At 41.0% G+C, this 22,634-nt stretch overlaps 1 protein-coding gene across 1 annotated transcript; it reads left to right on the plus strand.

Annotated features, from left to right (window-relative positions):
• Nucleotides 1-1,759: 1,759 nt before the first annotated feature.
• Nucleotides 1,760-22,176, plus strand: LOC106581699 (actin-related protein 3). The gene is made up of 12 exons (XM_014163941.2): nt 1,760-2,016; nt 6,869-6,924; nt 7,301-7,413; nt 8,770-8,880; nt 9,564-9,659; nt 9,952-10,059; nt 12,986-13,129; nt 15,266-15,439; nt 16,500-16,592; nt 16,805-16,930; nt 20,194-20,277; nt 21,091-22,176. The coding sequence occupies exons 1-12, from the start codon at nt 1,973-1,975 to the stop codon at nt 21,184-21,186; spliced, it is 1,245 nt and encodes a 414-aa protein (XP_014019416.1). The 5' UTR covers nt 1,760-1,972; the 3' UTR covers nt 21,187-22,176.
• Nucleotides 22,177-22,634: the final 458 nt, after the last annotated feature.

The raw sequence follows: 22,634 nt of genomic DNA on the forward strand, positions 1-22,634 counted from the left end.
GCTCTGACTTAGAATACGTGGACAACTACAAATACCTGGGTGTCTGGTTAGACTGTAAACTCTCCTTCCAGACTCACATTAAGCATCTCCAATCCAAAATTAAATCTAGAATCGGCTTCCTATATCGCAACAAAGCATCCTTCACTCATGCTGCCAAACATACCCTCGTAAAACTGACCATCCTACCGATCCTCGACTTCGGTGATGTCATCTATAAAATAGCCTCCAACACTCTACTCAACAAACTGGATGCAGTCTATCACAGTGCCATCCGTTTTGTCACCAAAGCTCCATACACTACCCACCATTGCGACCTGTATGCTCTTGTTGGTTGGCCCTCGCTTCATACTTGTCGCCAAACCCACTGGCTACAGGTTATCTACATGTCTCTGCTAGGTAAAGCCCCGCCTTATCTCAGCTCACTGGTCACCATAGCAGCACCCACTCGTAGCATGCGCTCCAGCAGGTATATCTCACTGGTCATCCCCAAAGCCAATTCCTCCTTTGCTCGTCTTTCCTTCCAGTTCTCTGCTGCCAATGACTGGAACGAACTGCAAAAATCTCTGAAGCTGGAGACTCACATCTCCCTCACTAGCTTTAAGCACCAGCTGTCAGAGCAGCTCACAGATCACTGCACCTGTACATAGCCCATCTGTAAACAGCCCATCTATCTACCTACCTCATCCCCATACTGTATTTATTTATTTATCTTGCTCCTTTGCACCCCAGTATCTCTACTTGCACATTCATCTTCTGCACATCTACCATTCCAGTGTTTAATTGCTATATTGTAATTACTTCGCCACCATGGCCTATTTATTGCCTTAACTTACCTCATTTGCACTCACTGTATATAGACTTTTTGTTTTCTTTTGTTCTACTGTATTATTGACTGTATGTTTTGTTTATTCCATGTGTAACTCTGTGTTGTTGTATGTGTCGAATTGCTATGCTTTATCTTGGCCAGGTCGCAGTTGCAAATGAGAACTTGTTCTCAACTAGCCAACCTGGTTAAATAAAGGTGAAAGAAAAAATTTAAAAAGTAATCAAATAAATAAATAAACGTGGAATTTGACTGCTGTCATGACCCGTGTCCGCCGGTGTGGCGGTAATACAGTCACCGTAACAGCCCTAAGCGCAGCTCATATTTACACATCCAGACTCATAATCCATGCCCTTTTGCTTGGATTTGTCAGAAAAACAGAGACAGTGGGAACCAGACAGATCATTTGGGGATATTCTCAGTGCTGAATGACATATTGTATCTGTCTGATGATGATATGATGGTCATGATGATGGCCCATTGTATCTAATGACAATTTTGGAAAGGTCTATTAAGAAATTGTGCAGAGTTGTTTGGTTGATTTATGGAATCTGATGGAATTATATGGAAATTGAGGGAACAACATGCAACACACATCAGTATATGGCAACATAGATACATTGGAATGAAATTAAGTGTATGTTGACATAATACTGTAGATTCATTAATTTCAGGATGTCTAATGCGTTTGAATAAGAATTCAATAGGTTAATTGTGTAGCACTGTAAAACTCCAAATTCTAGATTTGATCTCAAACCTGGTCCACAGAATTTGTCTATTTAAATTGATGTGCCCTAGGCCAATATTGGCCATTGCAGCATTATAATATTTGATTAGTTCTAATAAAGTTATAAGGATTTTATTTAGGCACAACCACCTATTGTGTCACGTTTTATTCCCCTGGCAGTGTTGCTTTGCTCTCAGGGGCCACTGTGATTGACAGCTGTGAAGCTGACTCTGCCTGCTTCACTCAAGCGCTCCCCGGCGTCAGCCATCTTGCCTGCCCTAGACCGAGTGCGGAAGTAACGTTAGAAACTGTACTTTGTGCAGGTTCAGGTTTCCGCCTGTGGACGGTTTGCAATATCCTCCAACCGACACAGACAGCTATCGATTAACAGAAAACATTTGTGATTACCAGAAGCACACGAGATGGCAGGACGATTACCGGCGTGTGTTGTCGACTGCGGTACAGGGTAAGCTATTCAAACTAGACCGCCTTGCAGACAGCGTACCGAGATTTTGGGTGTCACCGACTCGGAGCCCGTCGCTGTCAGCAACTGGGTGTGTGTGTGCTAGCTATAGCTTGCTAATACATTGAATCAATGTAACCTTTGGCCATTTATTGCAAAACGAACGTGTTTTGTTAGGCTGTTATCGTACTGCTGTTTAACAACACTTGACTTAACATACATTTATGCTGTATTCACTAGATGGCTAGCTATACGCCTGCTATTTGCTTTCATCATCAGAAAATGTTTTCTTCCTGTTGGAAAGGCATTTTCAATACAACATCCACCCAATCTGTTCTTCATTGCTGGGGATGTAATATATTGCATTTCGGAAATACTTTGAATGGACAGTATAAAGGGACTACCATGTTTATTATAAAGTTTAATTTTGTGTCGTTAATGGTATTCATTTCATAAGTAATTTTGCAGTGCTTGCTTACTGGTGATGCCCGGCTTTGAGCACGCGCAGAGCGACTTCCTCATTCAGGGTTTTTAGTCCATATATGGTCGTTTTCGGCAACTGAACATGTTTTTTTTATTAGCATACTTCTCTAATTTCCTAAATGTAGCCGTTCCTTTACCATCTCAAATGAAGCCATACATGAATACTTTTCTGAATAACAAAGACTGGTTTGTATTCAATAGAAAAGTTCGAGGATTCTCATTTGCGTGACCTCACAGTTCTACAGCACTTTGTTTTGATTGTGCATACTTCTGCTTCATGCCCATCCTTTTTTTTAATCATCTGTAAATATTGTGAATGCCAATATGCTGATTGCACGTCCCAAGATCTATTAAAAGCCAGTGAATTAATAACAGTTGGACCTAGGCTAATCCCTCATTATTGAACTGTGCAATAAACCACATCATTCTAGTTGCCTGCAATAATGTGTTCTTAACTGACTTGCCAAGTTAAATAAAGGTTGTTTTAGCTGTTAATCACTTTGGTAAATGTTATTCAGCGACACAATAATGTTTTTGTGCATTCCGTCACAAGTGATGGAGGGGAAAAATCGATACAGTTACGTATCAGGATATTTTTTTTGACGATATATCGTTTTGACATTATCGCAATATTATTCTTGCGCTAGTCAGCTATACCTGCACCAAAACGCCAGTATTTTCCTTTCATAGCTTGTTCTCCGGCTTCTTTTTAATTAAATTGGGTGGCAATTTGATTTCAGCCCTTTTATTTACATGACTGATAAAAACATGTTTTCTCATGGCTCTCTCTTGTCCCTCTGCAACAAACATTTGGTGAGCGGTATGTTTGGAACATCGAATCGCAATAGATTCACAGTATCGAATCGCAATGCATATAGAATCGTGAGAATCGCAATACATATCGTATTGGTACCTAAGTATCGTGATAATATCTTATCGTGATGCCCCTGGCAATTCACAGCCCCAATTGTTAGACTTACTTACTGTCTAATAATGCACAGATTGTAATTTAAGGAGCGATCTCTTATGTAGGCATTTGATATAGCCTAGACCTAGATTTATATTTAATACTATAGTTGGGGTTATTGCCTAACTAACGATGCTACATTGTTTGCAATCCATACAGAGATTTGAATTCTTCACTCCGCATGTTTCCCTGCATACCTCTCCACTTATCTTCCCTGCTCCCTTTGGGCTATTAGTTAGGCTAGTGCATCTGGTCCACACTGGGAAGGAGGACTGGAAAACTACAGGTGAGGATGGAGAATGAGGCTAACTCCTTTGTAGAGCAGATGTTTGAAACTGCTATAAAAGCCAAGATGCTAAAGTACCAGACCAGCAGAAGTCTGGTTGAGTAGGCTACACCAACACATAGCTCATGAGTCATGCTCACGACAGCCAAAATATTTGAACTGAACTCTACATCCTCTTACCTCAAGCACAAGTGGGCCGCTATTCTTAGAACTCAACAGTGAAATGGAGCAGCAGAGTTATTGTAGGGCTTATTTTCTTCACTTCTCTATAACAGTTTTGTTGGGAGGTCTGTGAAGAGTCACTGTTTTATGTAGGCTACTGTATGTTTTTTTTTCTTTTGTAGGGGTCAGTTCTTGGTCTAAACAAATGTTTCAAATGCAGGTGTTACAGGCCAGGCTTGCAGCTAAGTGTAGTACCTGGGGCTATGGTGGAGTCGGAATTTGCTTATCATGCTCAGCAAACAGTTTTGATTTCACACAGTAAGGCCATTATCATTATTCAAACTTGGTCTATACCAGGCCTTGATTCACATTCACACACATCTAAACGACATCATAACCGCCATCGATAAGAGACATTACTGTGCAGCCGTATTCATCGACTTGGCCGAGGCTTTCGACTCTGTCAATCACCACATTCTTATCGGCAGACTCGACAGCCTTGGTTTCTCAAATGATTGCCTCGCCTGGTTTACCAACTACTTCTCTGATAGAGTTCAATGTGTCAAATCGGAGGGCCTGTTGTCCGGACCTCTGGCAGTCTCTATGGGTGTGCCACAGGGTTCAATTCTCGGGCCTACTCTCTTCTCTGTATACATCAATGATGTTGCTCTTGCTGCTGTTGATTCTCTGATCCACCTCTACGCCGATGACACCATTCTGTATACTTCTGGCCCCTCTTTGGACACTGTGTTAACTAACCTCCAGACGAGCTTCAATGCCATACAACTCTCCTTCCGTGGCCTCCAACTGCTTTTAAACGCAAGTAAAACTAAATGCATGCTATTCAATCGATCACTGCCCGCACCTGCTCACCCGTCCAGCATCACTACTCTGGACGGCTCTGACTTACAATACGTGGACAACTACAAATACCTGGGTGTCTGGTTAGACTGTAAACTCTCCTTCCAGACTCACATTAAGCATCTCCAATCCAAAATTAAATCTAGAATTGGCTTCCTATATCGCAACAAAGCATCCTTTACTCATGCTGCCAAACATACCCTCGTAAAACTGACCATCCTACCGATCCTCGACTTCGGTGATGTCATCTATAAAATAGTCTCCAACACTCTACTCAACAAACTGGATGCAGTCTATCACAGTGCCATCCGTTTTGTCACCAAAGCCCCATACACTACCCACCATTGCGACCTGTTCACTCTCGTTGGTTGGCCCTCGCTTCATACTCATCGCCAAACCCACTGGCTACAGGTTATCTACAAGCCTCTGCTAGGTAAAGCCCCGCCTTATCTCAGCTCACTGGTCACCATAGCAGCACCCACTCATAGCACGCGCTCCAGCAGGTATATCTCACTGGTCACCCCCAAAGCCAATTCCTCCTTTGGTCGTCTTTCCTTCCAGTTCTCTGCTGCCAATGACTGGAACGAACTGCAAAAATCTCTGAAGCTGGAGACTCACATCTCCCTCACTAGCTTTAAGCACCAGCTGTCAGAGCAGCTCACAGATCACTGCACCTGTACATAGCCTATCTGTAAACAGCCCATCTATTTACCTACCTCATCTCCATACTGTATTTATTTATTTATCTTGCTCCTTTGCACCCCAGTATCTCTACTTGCACATTCATCTTCTGCACATCTACCATTCCAGTGTCTAATTGCTATATTGTAATTAATTCACCACCATTGCCTATTTATTGCCTTAACTTACCTCATTTGCACTCACTGTATATAGACTTTTTGTTTTCTTTTGTTCTACTGTATTATTGTCTATGTTTTGTTTATTCCATGTGTAGTTGTATGTGTCGAATTGCTATGCTTTATCTTGGCCAGGTCGCAGCTGCAAATTATAACTTGTTCTCAACTAGCCTACCTGGTTAAATAAAGGTGAAATAAAACATTATAGTCTTTCATCAAACACAGTAGCCTAGCTTCAATTTCAGGCCTTGCCTAGGCCTAATGCCCAATCAACCTCTATTCCCTACCCTTTGTTTTCGGCACTTGCAGAGGCCTATTTCTAAGAAGATTGAATGGATGTTGCCTAAGCATTGTCATATTTTGTAGGCTATACTTATCTGATCCTCTCAGTGATGAGGGGCTTGAGGATCGATTTGGATGTGAGCACTCCTGTGGTTATGTCCACTGCTAGGAGTGTAGTGAAACATGCTTGTTGAGGCAGGTAGCAACCCCAGACAAGCTAGGACTGTTCTGTGGAATGAAGCTCCAAGCCTATTTTTTTTGTGTCTTCCACGTGCAGCTACTAAAATGTTAATCCTTACCAGCTCTGTTATTCCTCACTCATTGGGTAGGCCTTGTTATATTTACAATACTGTTAAAATAGGACTTAAAAGCAACTAGGCCTACTTTCTATAGGCTAACCTACTGCACTGAAACGGTGGTATTGAAAAGCATCTCAGACAATGTGTCTTATATCCTTATGGTAGTAGCCTATGTTGCAACTACGATGAGCTCTCTTGGGCTGAGATTTCTAGGCTACCCATTTACAGTAAACAAACACTTAACTGTTGTATGCAGCTTATCATTTTGCGATAAGGCTTTAGCCTTGTGTAAGTGAACCTTAATTGCAACACTGCTGGCACTCTGACCAGTTGTAGGATGATGCTATGCTAAGAGTTCTACTCAAGTGGTGGATTTGGGGAAATGTGTGAATAGCCCCTTAGATTCCAAATGCCCTTTTACACTCTTCCTATTGAAGGGTAGGCTATTCAGAGTTGAGCTGCAGTTGTTGGCACTAAACTGATCTGTGGAAGAACAGGGGTTGTATTGATAAAAATCACAGAAGCTAGGCCTAACCAGAATTATAGGTTATGCCTGCTAATCAATTTTTATTATTTTCTCCTTTTACAAAGTGTCACCCATACAAAACAAATGTGATCAAGTGATGTTCAATCTAATGGTGTGCCTTCTCTCTTTCAGATACACTAAGCTGGGGTATGCAGGGAACACAGAGCCACAGTTCATTGTTCCATCATGTGGGTATATGTGTCCAGACGATTCACCTCACATTGAGGATAGGCCTAACTGTTGCCTAGACAAAAGTAATTTTAATAAGCAGAGCCCTAACACGGTTTCAAAGAGTCTAGGTTATGATCTGATATCGTTGATGCTGAAAGTGTTTTCAGGCCTGTTTTTCTATTTTAGAGCTCTTTGGGGCCATGCTTTGGAAATACAAGGCTGGATAGTGAACAGTGAGGGCATACTGTAGGTCACTCTTGCACTTGGTGTTTGACTGGATTTGTGTCTTAAGCCCTTTCATCAAACACGACCTTAGTCTAATTGATTCTCTCTGTCTCTGTCTCTCTTTGTGTGTTTCTTTCTCCCTCCATCCGTCTCTCTCATCCCTACCAGGTATTGCAATCAAAGAGTCGGCCAAGGTTGGATCAAGGACGGTCAAGGGGGTGGACGACCTGGACTTCTTCATCGGAGATGAGGGGATAGACAAGCCCAATTATGCCACAAAGGTACCAAACCCATGACTCAAAAAGGCTACAGGACCACCCAATACAGTATATTAAAACTCACATATACCACAAGCAAACCTGTCCAATGCCAAACATGACAGCCCTGAAGAGCCATTTGTACGTGACCAATACAAAGCACAAACCCACCAATTGAACATGACAAATGGCCTACAAGTTGTCATGTGAACTTGCATACTTTGCATTTCAAAGATTTACGGAAACCAGTATACTACACCAGAGAGGCATCTGTCAACGGCCAGTCACTCTCATTTCACATGACTATTTGTCACTACGCAATGCACTCAATGTTTGTTAGTGGATATTATGTGCTACTAGGACATGCAGGCCTACTCATTGTATGGTCTTGTACCTGATGGGTCATTCAACCATGCACTAAAATGGATGTTGGTGTACTTAGTCACAAAGTCATTTACTAGCCAGAGCCTAGTTTTTCCAAAAGCGTATTAAGGCTGCTTTCATAGTTAGAACCTTCGTAGGAGCATCGTTAAATCTCTGAGCAGTTTTCCAAAACCATCGTTACTGACATAGCACTTGACAATGCTCGTTATTTACCGACTCTCTCAGACCTCTCGTAGAACAGCTAAGTGCGTCATTATATGCGTTTTTTTTCCCCCACTTTTTCCCCCACTTTTCCCCCACTTTATACACAGATGAGATCCACTAAACATAAGAGTCAAAATGTTTGTCTCTCTGTGACCACTGGTAGCTTCACAAAGAAGTTAACTATGAGTACAAAGTTGCCAATGTCTTCACAATTGTTGCAAACAAGAGAAGGATAAAAAGATGTTTCAAATGAAAACTGAGATGACTGCATTAAGATAAATATACTACATTATAGGATACATAGGCCTGAATAATTAATTAATATTCAAATCAATTTCATGTTCATTCAATAGAGTTATATTTCGCTAATTGTAGGCTACTGTTTAATTTTGCTTCAACACGTCGGCAGTGATGTGCCAAATCTTGATTTAGTGCATTATTGTAGGGTAAGCATTAGAATAACCCACCTTAATATTTGCAGCCAGGGATTATATGTTTTTCGGAGCTGATCCGTCGTCAGTATTGTGGAATAATTTGAATGTTAAGGTAAGATTTTAATGGAGAAAGCTGATCCGAGAACACCGATGTCTTTCGATCCTATCAGTATCGACACATGCCTCAACGACGCACTTACCGAACATTCTCTCTCCGTGGTGTTTTGGTAAATGCATGTTAGAACTTCGACCGTTGTAAGCATTGTTAAAACACTCGTAAGCCTAAGTTCCATCGGTATCGGAAAACCGGGACCTGTATGTTTGCCAGTGTGATTGACCTTTGACCTCTCGCCCACAGTGGCCCATCCGTCACGGCATTGTCGAGGACTGGGACCTGATGGAGAGGTTCATGGAACAGGTGATCTTCAAGTACCTGAGGGCGGAGCCTGAGGACCACTACTTTCTGTTGGTAAGAGGACCATGGTCCAAATGGGACATTTACAGGAAAGAAAGACACCATACAGATGGATAGAGGGCACACTTGCCAAATAGGGTGGGCTCTCTTTACAACCTGATGGGTGAAATGAAAACCAATGTGTCTGCGGAACTGGAGGTCCTGAGTTGTGCACCCCTGGATAAAAAGTGGTGTCATAAATGCCAAGACACTTGAGGAAGTAGGACTATATCAGCACTGTGAGCCAAGTGAAATGGAACACCCAGTGAAGGGAACTGAAACGAAACGGTTAAAACAGTGGGCTAAAAACCTTGGGTCTTTCTGGGCCATACATCTATACGTCTATTAATAGGGTTGGCTACACTTCCAGGATTACAAGCTCGCTATCTAGTTACCTTGGATGTTTCTTGGACGGTCTGATGTAAGTTCTTACTCTGATCTTAAAAGCGCGTCTCAGGAGAATAAAAATATACATTTTCTTTTGTCTTTTTTTTTCAATTTTAAGCTGCTGATAAATGAATGTAGGGGGAACACTAAGGCTGTTGTAATACATTGTAACTAAAACCTTTTCTGTAGGTACGTAGCATAGACTTTTACCTGTAATTGAGGGTGATGTGGTTGTTAATAAATCTGATGCTGGTTGGATTAGTGTGTCTGGGTTGAAGTCTAACTCCCAGTACTGTGGTGTCCTCTTGCAGACAGAGCCTCCTCTGAACACACCAGAGAACCGAGAGTATACAGCAGAGATCATGTTTGAGTCCTTCAACGTCCCAGGGCTCTACATTGCAGTGCAGGTATGGCCTCATCATCCCTGAAAACACTATTTATATCTATCAGAAACAAACACTTGCGCGCACACACACACACACACACACACACACACACACACACACACACACACACACACACACACACACGCACAGCCTTTATGCTTTTATGTAAAACACAGACTTCCTAACTGCCACTGCCCCCTGGTGTTTAATGTTGTTTAAATAATGTGGTCAATGACATCATGGACATCCTCAGTGTTGTTTTACTGTTGTTGTTTTACAATGGTGTCACATTGACCTTGTTCTCATACCCAAGGCTGTCCTGGCGCTGGCAGCCTCCTGGACATCCAGACAGGTGGGGGAGAGGACACTGACGGGGACGGTCATCGACAGCGGAGACGGAGTCACCCACGTTATCCCTGTGGTGAGTGACAAACACACCTGATCTGAGGAAAGCCTTCTCACGTCTGACAGAAAAGACTGATCTATTACACACATTCACTCATGTGCACACGCTATACAGTGCACACACACACACACACACACACACACACACACACACACACACACACACACACACACACGCGCGCAGTGTTTCTCAAAATGCATACTACTGTGCTCACGGGAGGGTCGGAGTATGAGTCCAAATTAAAGTATGCGAAACGGAGCATGGAGGGCACTTCTCAAATGCGTACTCCGTTTGTACATATTTTGAAGCATGCATAGATGCAAGCTTCAACGGAACGTATGCAAAGAAATATGACATAACCACGTAAAAAATTATGCAACATTTCTTGAAATCAATTTTGTACATTATTTTAGTTTAAGTGAGAGAAAAATCAAGGAGTGAAATGTTGCCTATTCACATCTCATATGTTGCCTGACTACAATATTTTTTCTTGATACGTTAATAAATAAATGCTGTTAATTTTGGCATGTTTACCTGCCTACGTACCATAGATCGCAAGCCCAAAATAAGTCAAAATGGGCTAGCTACTAGTACTGTTAGCTAGCCAGAGGTTAAATTCTTCATGGCTATCTTGCATAATATTAGTTTTAGGTCATTTTTGCCAGTTAAACTATCTGGTTAGCTACATTATTACAATTCATATAAAGTGCATTCTGAAAGTATTCAGAACCCCTTGACTTTTTTCACATACAAATACAGCCTTATTCTAAAATTGATTTAAATATTATTTTCCCCTATCAATCTACACACAATACCCCATAATGACAAAGCATAAACAGGTTTTTAGATATCTGGCTGGGCTACTCAGACATTCAGAGACTTGTCCCGAAGCCACTCCTGCGTTATCTTGGCTGTGTGCTTAGGGTCGTTGTCCTGTTGTAAGGGGAATCTTCCCCCCCTAGTCTGAGGTCCTGAGCGCTCTGGAGCAGGTTTTCATCAAGGATCTCTCTGTACTTTGCTCCGTTCATCTTTCCCTCGATCCTGACTAGTCTCCCAGTTCCTGCTGCTGAAAAACATCCCCACAGCATGATGATGCTGCTACCATGCTACCATACACTCCAACCAAGTTGTAGAAACATCTCAAGGATGATCAATGGAAACAGGATGCACTTGAGCTCAATTTCGAGTCTCAGCAAAGGGTCTGAATACTTATGTAAATACGGTATTTCTGTATTTTATTTTTAATATTTTAATTTCTAAAAACCTGTTTTCGTGTTGTCATAGATTTTCGTGTTGTGTATAGATTGAGGATTTTTTTTAAATGTAATCAATATTTGAATAAGGCTGTAACGTAACAAAATGTGGAAAAAGGGAAGGGGTCTAAATACTTTCTGAATGCACTGTATGTAGCTGATAATTATCAAGTAAAACACTTGCTATGGGTATATCTTGGAAGAAGGCTCAGTGAATGGGGAGATGAAGCGTGAGGTAATACAGTAGGGGCAGTGTGTGCTTCTCAAATGTATTGTTTTATGCATTCTCTACACTCATCCTCAAGTGAACGTGGTCGAGAGAATGCACTCTGAGCATGAGTGTGGAGTCAGGGTAGTATGCATATTGAGAAACACCCAGAGAGTATAGGGATTTTTTTTTTTTTAAACAGAGAGACAAATTTACAACCTGAACTTTGTCCAACAGGAACACAGATTTTTGTGTTCCATTGCTAAATGTTTTTCTACTGCGTGTCATACTGAACACAACCATGGTCCCAGCGAAGGCTCCCTCAGCCAGACCCCTGATCCTGCATGTGTCTCAATAATTCTCAGTGGCCTCCTTTGCCTGTTTCATGGGTGGGCCTTGGAGGGCATAGGCCCACCCACTGAGGAGCCAGGCCCAGCCAATCAGAATGTGTTTTTTCCCAACAAATGGTCTTTATTACAGACAGAAATACTCCTCAGTTTCATCAGCTGTCTCGGTGGCTGGTCTCAGGCGATCCCGCAGGATAAGCCGCATGTGGAGGTCCTGGGCTCGCGTGGTTTGTGTTTTTGAGGCCGGTTGGACGTACTGCCAAATTCTCTAAAACGACATTGGAGGCTTATGGTAGAGAAATGAACATTCAATGCTCTGGCAACAGCTCTGGTGGACATTCCTGCAGTCAGCATGCCAATTGCACACTACCTCAACTTGAGACATCTCTGGCATTATTCTGTGACAAAACTGCACATTTTAGTGCCCATTTTATTGTCCCCAGCACAATGTGCACCTGTGTTATGATCATGCCGTTTAATCAGCTTCTTGATATGCCACACCTGTCGGATGGATTGTCTTGGCAAAGGAGAAATTACAGGGATGTAAACAAATTTGTGACTAAATGTGAGAGAAATAAGCTTTGTGCGTATGGAACATTTCTGGGATCTTTTATTTCAGCTCATGAAACATGGGACCAACACTTTACATGTTGTTTATTTTTGTTCAGTATAAAAAAAGACTGGATGGGCAAAAGCCAGGGAAAGATTACTATCATGCGCATGTTTTCTTTTGTCCATTTCTTTTCAATCAGTGCAGATGAAGGCAACTATCAAAGTAGGCCACTATGCTTTTGACACACAGCCTTAGATACGGGCGGAATTTCCTGGCAAGTAAACGTATTGCAAGAACGCACGTTGTGTGGTCAGTGGAGATTAAGTCAGCATTTTGTAGGATGTACAAGCCACTGCTTAACATACAGAAAGTCAGCCAAACATAATTCAGGATGTGAGCATGTAATGCTTCTATGATAGAAAAATATGCCCAGTTTAGTTCGGCACAATAGTGTAAATCTGGCATGAGCGTTATTTAAACGCGTGCATCTACGTTGACCTATTTATTCTTATATGCTGTGATGTCACCTCACCCTAGACATTGTGAGCTCTGAACCATCTTTCTTTTTGTGTTGCTGTAGGCTGAGGGCTACGTCATCGGCAGCTGTATAAAGCACATCCCCATCGCGGGTCGTGACATCACCTACTTCACCCAGCAGCTTCTGAGGGAGCGGGAGGTGGGCATCCCCCCAGAGCAGTCCCTGGAAACGGCCAAGGCAGTCAAGGTAGGTCACAGTGAACTATGTTTCCCGTCAACCACTACTCCACTCACCAACCATTGTGGTTCATAGTACAGTCAAGGAGCCAATCCTAGACCAAATTCTCAACCGTATCCCTGGTTCTCTGAGGCAAGGTTTTCCAGAATGCTGATTTTAAATTGAAACTATCCTGTGTTGCCTAAGGGCAGTTTCACACAGGAATAACGTACTCTGTTGCGGTTCCCTAAGCCATTTTGTGAGAATTCAACAAAATATCTTGTGCTTTCTCAAGAACTGTTTTGGGGTGCGATTTACAAGGCGAATTCTACATTGCAGTAGCATACTAGCTTGGCTTGATAACAACAGTCAGACAGTTCCTCACAACTCGCGCTACTGCATCATAACACTTGTCACTCTGGTCCTGGGTCCTGGACCGACCACTTTGGCAGAAGTCCCACTGTTTTGTCTTTCTCCAACAACTAGTCTACCGCTCTCATTATTGTCCAGCACTTTCATTCAATGAAGGTATGCGCCCCAATAGCATTCCTCTACCACCACTCACCCAGTTCAGATTTTGTCACTGTTTGCAGTGGAAGTTGACTGAGTATTTGAACATTGCTAACACAACTCAGATTTTTTTTAATGAAATATAAATGAATAAATAAATGAACCAAGATGTCTACAATTGGAAATGTATAATTCTGACCTTGTCTGTAGTTTGACTATAACACTAGGTGGCGCCATTGTTCTACCGGAAAGTTTAATACCTCCTGCTAAGAACATCACTTGATGTTCAGTCTTCTCTTTTGTAAGGTAGTTTGAAACGTGGGACACGGATGCAGTTCTGTTTTTGATTGTTTAAGTTTACACTTCAAGATGGACGACTTGACTCCCCAGGTGGTTCAAAGGGTGTGGTGTAACCCCAAGCTTGTAATTGCTCCTTGTTTTCACCAGAATCAATTGGGATTCACCTCCCTTCCCTTCTTGATCCAAAGCAGTACATTTTTTTATTGAAAGGCTCATCTAAATCCTTTTTTGGGCATACTGTTGAAGGTCATTGTTTTTCAACCCGAGACAAACAAACACTTTTCATCCTACTGAGACTTTATCTCTGACTGCAATTGGTAGCTTGATTTGTATGCAATGTTCTTGCTCTTAAAAAATAGCTGTCTAATCATTTGCATTTGTCTCTACCAAAATCTGTATTTTGTAGGATTGTTTAAGTGGAGTCCTGTGTTGTTGGAAACTTGTAAGAAAATAATTTAGAATGTAATTAGGTCCAAAATCATGGTCTAAACAGGGACGGAATCATGCATGTACTAGTGTTGAGCAATTCATGGTTTTGGTTCGATGACATTTTTTAAACCATTAAATGTACTATGCATTATGTGGGTTGAATGCTGTAACAACACAGAATACAGCAATACACCATGATGGTAGTGACTTCATTACTGCTTATCACAAGTAATCACTATTTTAGTAGTTCTTCAAAGAAAATAAGACATACTTCTATGACTGCTGAGTACCAGCAATCAATCACTTAGGTCAGGTATTTTCAGGTGACGCTTTCTATCCCTCTCGATTGCACATTTTTCTGTCTATTCTCTCCCTTTCTGTGTCTGCCCTAAACTAACCTAACATAGCACGTGTAAAAGAAACCCAGACCGGACAGTTCGGGCTTGATCTGATTTATCTCTAGAGATACTGTGGAATGAATTACTTCCTGAGTTGTATTGCTCACCAAGATCAAAGACCTTTAAACACGTCTACTAAAACAAAGAAAATTGAAATAAATTACTATTGAACTTTAAAAAAAAGTTTCAGTCCAGCTCTGTAAGTACTGTGGACCACACTGACCCTACGGAATGTATCATACAGTATGTAACCAGTTACACTGTACTTCAGCATCCACTCAGCCTCCACACCTTGCTCCCGAGTGGCGCAGCGGTCTAAGGCACTGCATCTCAGTGCAAGAGGCGTCACTACAGTCTCTAGTTTGTATCCAGGCTGTATCACATCCAGCCGGGATTGGGAGTCCCATAAGGCGGCGCACAATTGACCCAGCGTCGACCGGGTTTTGCCGGGGTAGGCCGTCATTGTAAATAAGAATTTGTTCTCAACTGACTTGCCTAGGTTAAATAAATACATGTATTTTTCCACCAGGAGCGTTTCAGCTACGTGTGTCCTGACCTAGTGAAAGAGTTCAACAAGTACGACACGGACGGCTCCAAGTGGATCAAGCAGTACACTGGAATTAACAACATCAGCAAGAAGGAGTTCACTGTCGACGTGGGCTACGAGCGCTTCCTTGGCCCTGAGATCTTCTTCCACCCAGAGGTAAGCAGTTAGCACTATGCTGTTAAACTGCTTCATAGCAAGAGGTTAGCGCTATGCTAATTGGACTAGTTCTTAGCTATGCTAATTCTTCTTGAGCAGATGGTATGCGGCCGGAACATAATTACAAATAATTTGTAGACTGCAAATTGACCGCAAGAAGCCCAAACAGATATAATATTTGACAATTTTTTTTAAAATTTCAAACCTGGCTTACGTTTGTATACGATCACATGTACTCTTACCTGCAAAAAAAGTAATCGAGGGATACAGGGTGTGGTTCCTGAGTTAATTAAGCATTTCACATCCCATCATGTTTAAAAATGTTGGGCAGGCCATTATTTTGGCTACCATGGCTATGTTCCCATAGGATGACAATGTCCCCACATCCGCAGCGCACTAATGATCACTGAATGGTTTGATGAGCATGAAAACAATGTAAACCATATGTCATGACCGTCTCAGTCACCAGATCTCAATCCAATTGCTCACTTATGGAAGATTCTGGAGCGGCGCCTGAGACGGCATTTTCCACCATCAACAAAACACCAAATAGTAGAATTTCCCGTCGAAGAATTGTCTCATCCCTCCATTAGAGTTCCAGACACTTGTAGAATCTATGCCAAGGTGCATTGAAGTTGTCGCTTGCCCTTTTAAGACACTTTATTTAGGTGTTTTCTTTATTTGGCAGTTACCTGTATCTCTTATGTGTGGGAGTACTTTGGAACACATTTCCAAAAATGTAAATCACTTGGAGCTGATTTGCTGGTGTTTTTAGTTTTATATTCAACAATAAACATTTTGAAATACATATTTTTTCCCCCCGAAAATGTGGGGTGGGCAGTTGGGGAACCTTGTCCTACAATGTCCTATAATCACAAATTACAGGCAGAAGAGGAGTTGTGCAGTTCAGGGCTGCAGAGGCCGGAGTGAATGATGGAGATAGACATCTTTAAAATGGTGAAAATATTCTTTAAGATATGTTTCTGTGAACGTGGATGTGTATACAATTTATAAATTCTCTCTCACACTTCTCCCTTCACTCTTCCTTAAAATCCCCCAGTTTGCCAATCCTGACTTCACCCAGCCCATCTCCGAAGTTGTGGACGAGGTTATCCAGAACTGCCCCATTGATGTCAGACGTCCTCTTTACAAGGTAATCCTATCCCTGGAACTACATAGATCTTGGTTAAAACCACATCCCATTAATATCCAATAAGCATTTTGGGTTTGACTTGAACAGACTTATCAGCTCTCTGGTCCGCAACTCCTTTCAATATCAAAATGTTCTGTATGTGCGTGTGAACGAGTTGAACCCCCTTTATTTGCCACAATATCTGACACGTCCCACTGTGTTCCTCTCTCCAGAACATTGTCCTGTCAGGCGGCTCCACCATGTTCAGGGACTTTGGGCGGCGCCTGCAGAGGGACCTGAAGAGGACTGTGGACGCCAGGCTGAAGATGAGTGAGGAGCTGAGTGGGGGCAAGCTCAAGGTGAGAACAGTACCTAGTTATGGTAACCTTACTAGAGCTGTTCCTGTTTTCTTACAGAAGTGGTCCCGTCAAGCTCTGAATCCCTGCTGTTATTAGTCAGAGCTTGTAACCAGCTACTGTTTTGGCAGAGAGTGTTTTTTTGGGATGCCTAATTCCAAGCATTTTTTTTATGTTATTAAAGGCCCAGTGCAGTCAACTTGTGTTTTATATCACACTGAGGTTGGAATAATACTGTGAAAATGGTCTTTTAATGTAAGAGCTTTTTGAAAAGACTTAGTTAACCTTTCTGGTGCAGGCAGTCCGCTAGCGACCCACCTCGACAACACCCGGTGAAATTGCATTGCGCGAAATTCAAATTACAAATATTTAAGATTCATGAAAATACAAGTGTCATACATTAAAATAAAGCTTAACTTCTTGTTAATCCAGCCGCTGTGTCAGATTTCAAAAAGACTTTACGGCGAAAGCACACCATGCGATTATCTTAGGACAGCGCCCCGCATGAAAAACATTTTTCAACCAGGCAGGTGCGCCACGAAAGTCAGAAATAGCGATATAATAAAAGCCTGACCTTTGAAGATCTTCTTCTGTTGGCACTCCAAAAGGTCCCAGCTACATCACAAATGGTCCTTTCGTTCGATAAAGTCCTTCTTTATAACCCCAAAAACTCAGTTTAGCTGGCACGCTTCATTCAATAATCCACCGGTTTCCCTCCTTCAAAATGCATACAAAATGAATCCCCAACGTTACCAATAAACTTCTCCAAACAAGTCAAACAACGTTTATAATCAAACCTCAGGTACCCTAATACGTAAATAAACAATAAAATTTAAGACGGAGAATCGTTATTGTCTTTACTGGAGATAAACAACAAAGAACGCGCTCTCATCCACGCGCATGAAAACACTACAGCCAAAATGGGAGCCACTTAGAAAAACTACAAATTCTGGCTCATTTTTCCAAAAACAAGCCTGAAACCCTTTCTAAAGACTGTTGACATTTAGTGGAAGCCCTAGGAACTGCAATCTGGGAGGATTTCGCCTCATAATAAACATGACAGCCATTGGAAATAGTGGTAGGCTGAATTTTTTTTTAAAATATTTTTTTGTATTGTTTGTCCTCGGGGTTTCGCCTGCCATATCAGTTCTGTTATACTCACAGACATTATTTTAACAGTTTTAGAAACTTTTGAGTGTTTTCTATCCAAATCTACCAATTAAATGCATATCCTAGCTTCTGGGCCTGAGTAACAGGCAGTTTACTTTGGGCACGCTTTTCATCCGGACGTCAAAATACTGCCCCCTAGCCCAAATAGGTTAATAGACCAATAAGAAAGAGTTCCACACCTCTGCCAATAATGGCTAGTTTCCCCCGCCCCACTTAGACCACTCCGGCAGTCCTAGAAAAAATTGCTCTATGCTGACAAACAATTTGTCTCTTTTTGACCATTTTAATTGAAAACAGAGTAAGGTAATTCATTGTTACCCAGAAATGATTTCATATAGAGATGAAAAAAAACTGCTGCATTGGACCTTATGCTTTCAGTGTAAACATAAACGACTAAAACCCAGATATTAAGTACAGTGCATTCGCAATGTTTTTAGACCCCTTCCCCTTTTCCACATTTTGTTACATTACAGCCTCATTCTAAAATTGATGAGGAATGTTTGTATTTAATCCATCTACACACAATACCCCATAATGACAAAGCAAAAACCGTTTTTTCAAAATGTTTGAAAATGTAATTCCTTATTTACATAAGTATTCAGACTCTTTGCTATGAGACTCGTAATTGAGCTCAGGTGCGTCCTGTTTCCATTGATCATCCCTGAGATGTTTCTACAATTGGAGTAGAAACATTGGAGTCTACCTGGGGTAAATTTAATTGATTGGACATGATTTGCAAAGGCATAAGGTCTCACAGTTGACAGTGCATGTCGGAGCAAAAACCAAGCCATGAGGTTGAAGGAAATGTCCGTAGAGCTCCGAGACACAATTGTCTCAAGGCACAGATCTGGGGAAGGGTACCAAAAAATGTCTGCATTGAAGAGCCCCAAGAACACAGTGGCCTCTATCATTCTTTAATGGAAGAAGTTTGGAACCACCAAGACTCTTCCAAGAGCTGGCCTTCTGGCCAAACTCACCAATCGGGGAGAAGGGCCTTGGTCAGGGAGGTGACCAAGAACCGGATAGAGTTCCTCTGTGGAGATGGGAGAACAGGACAACGACCCTAAACGCAAAGCCAAGACAATGCAGGAGCGACACTCCTCATCCAACATGATAGAGCCTGAGAGGATCTGCAGAGAAGAATGGGAGAAACTCCCCAAATACAGGTGTGCACTCCCCATCCAACCTGACAGAGCCTGAGAGGATCTGCAGAGAAGAATGGGAGAAACTCCCCAAATACAGGTGTGCCAAGCTTGTAGCGTCATACCCAAGAAGACTCAAGGCTGTAATAGCTGCCAGAGGTGCTTCAATAAAGGGTCTGAATACTTAAGTAAACGTGATATTTCAGTAACATATTTGCAAACATTCTAAAAACCTGTTTTTGCTTTGTCATTATGGGATATTGTGTGTAGATTGAGGAAAAAACTAACAATTTAATCATTTTTAGAATAAGTCTGACTGTAACAATGTGGAAAAAGTGAAGGGGTATGAATACTTTCCGAATGCACTGTATGCAAAAAAGATGATGGACCTATTTTTTTATTTTTTTTATTTTAATAATGTAATCTTTGTTAGTTCTCAATCACCAAAATAAAAGCTAGACAGTCACAGGGGAATAGATTGTTTTTGAATATTCAATTTAGCGATATTGATTTCGTAATTTTTGAGCAAAAGAACACACCATTAGCCATGGCAAAATGCATGGAATTTCAGGAAATTAGCTTTAAAACTGGCTAAATGTGTAGAATTGCATTAAATTGGCTTTACACCGCCAAGATGGGGGGCCTCTAAAATGTTCTCTAAAATTCAGCCGCACCGACCGTGCCCATTGCCACGCAGTGTAGCTTCGTGGTTAGAGCGTTGGACTAGTAACCGAAAGGTTGCAAGTTCGATTCCCCGAGCTGACAAGGTACAAATCTGTCATTCTGCCCCTGAACAAGGCAGTTAACCCACTGTTCCTAGGCCGTCATTGAAAATAAGAATTTGTCCTTAACTGACTTGCCTAGTTAAATAAAGGTAAAATAAAAAAAATAAACTATTTGATCCAGAAAAAACCCTAACATTATTTATTTTGGTTTTTGCTTTTGCCTTCTCAGCCCAAACCAATTGATGTGCAAGTCATCACTCATCATATGCAGAGATATGCAGTGTGGTTCGGAGGATCCATGTTAGCCTCAACTGTAAGTATTGCTATTCTGTGGGGGAAAACGGTATTATAAGTGGAATTGTAGAAATTCTGTTGTGTTCTTTGGAACAAAATTGAAATGATAAGGAAAAATCTAACTTGTCACATAGTAAAACAATTTTAATGATTTTAAATGTAAATCAGAAAATTATTTTATGTGCCATCTGCTTAACTAACCTCCCTAGAATGTAGTCCAAGATGATGCGATAAAAGGTTACTGTCAGCACTTTAGCTTAATATCAGTGATTTGCATTGTCAGCATGATTACTGCCATTTTGTGTTTACTCTAAGGGCATACTATCTTCCAGTTTCCTTGTAACCCGATTTTGAAATGCCAAAGTAATTGTGTATAATTCCAATGTCAAAGGGAATCATCCATAATGTAATCAGGGGCATCCATTGATAATGTTCATTGTGATTGTTGCGAGTTTACAACATTGCATTAGTCAACTGAATAACACCTTTTTAGAACAGGAACTCCGGTACTGTAGGATGTGACTGTAAAGTGGGTTGTGTCATCACTGACATTTTACAGCACAGCATTAAATGCTTTTAGTCTTCGGTTAATAAGGACATATACTGTAGATAATTATATATAATTTTTTTTTAACGGAATGTCCGTTGGTTTGTATGGTAGAGACGGGCATCTTAAACATGTCTTTTTAGATAAAAAAGAAAATGAAGAAAAACCCTAACCCACACTGTCTTTTTTTTTTAATGTCTTTAAGATCATTTGTTTTCAACGTTTTCGTTTTTTCTCTTTTATTCAAATATGCCAAATGTCAACACATTGCTTTCTCTTTTCTAGCCTGAGTTCTACCAGGTATGCCACACCAAAAAGGACTATGAGGAGATCGGGCCCAGCATCTGTCGTCACAACCCCGTGTTCGGAGTCATGTCTTAACTGTGGCCCTCCAATATCTAATGGTTAGACAGGGTGGGTTGGGTTGGGAGGGTAGGGGGTGGTCATGGGAGGGGGTCAGGGTTGGTGCGTTTGCGATTTTTGATTGCTCGTTCATTCTGGATGTACAGAACGAGAGGCGATACAGAATTTTAAAAAAGGAAAAAAGAGACCAGACCAAACACAGTCCGGCTGGAAATTTTATTGGAAATGTTTCTTTTTTCTTTTTATTTTTAATTTTTTTTCAAAATGAGGGAAATATGGTTTCTAAACCAAAACTATAAAAAATCATTTCCGGATCTGTCGAGCAACATGCTGAAAAGCGTGATGGTGGTGGGGGATTTGATGGTGACAATAATATTGATGATGATAATAAAACTAGAAGTCAAAACATTATTTATGTTTGTAGAACTTGAGTCCAGGGAATATCTGGCAACTCAAGCTATTGTTGATCATGGCAAGGTTATAGAACATATTAATGTCTCCTTTACAATTTTTTTTTTCTGCTTCAAATGCACTTCACTTTATGTACCACAGCAAGAGCTTGTTTATATTTCATACAAAGGTTTTTTATATGTAAAACTTGGGATATCCGGGGAGAAAAATGTAAATGCATACCAGTATCAGCAAGTGACCATTTTAACCCACAATGCAGCTTTGATACACAGTATTTTTTTAAGTTAGAAAACTTTCTCTCCCTCATTATTCTACCCATGTCTGTCCTTGCTATTTCCCTTTTAATTCTACATTAACACGCCTCTGCTTTTACTTTCGACCATTCCAGATTTCCTCTTCTATATTGCAGTGAAAGAAAGAAAAGAAAAGAGAACTCTATTCATAAAATAATTGTGATGAAATTGAAAGAGAATGACTGTAGGACCAGTATTGTTAGCCTTTTTTTTTTTTTTATTACATGCCAAATTATCAAAAAAGGTGGGATTTGTGTATTTAATGCCTTACAACATTCCAATAAAGGCTCAAATTTGTTTCTCAGTGCTTGACTGGACTTTTGTTTTTACAGTAACAAACAGAAGATGCAACAAACAGACACAACAAACACAATCAACACCAAAATGTCATATAAAGAGCTCCAGCCCACGATAAAACAAAACTAGGACACGTTTTTGACTGGGTTCTTGTTTGCCTTGTCTCTAATTGTCCAGTGCTTTGATAATTCACTCATGTGCAATAATTTGTCAGACATATTAAATAAGAACATCTAGACTATACAGTTGAAGTCTGGAGTTTACATACACTTAGGTTGGAGTAATTAAAACTCGTTTTTTAACCGCTCAACAAATTTCTTGTTAACAAAACCATAGTTTTGGCAAGTCTGTTAGGACGTCTACATTGTGCATGACACAAGTCATTTTTCCAACAATTGTTTACAGACAGATTATTTCACTTATCACTGTATCACAATTCCAGTAGGTCAGAAGTTCACATACACT

This window comes from Salmo salar, chromosome ssa21 (genome assembly GCF_905237065.1).
Source record: "Salmo salar chromosome ssa21, Ssal_v3.1, whole genome shotgun sequence".
Classification (NCBI taxonomy): domain Eukaryota; kingdom Metazoa; phylum Chordata; class Actinopteri; order Salmoniformes; family Salmonidae; genus Salmo; species Salmo salar.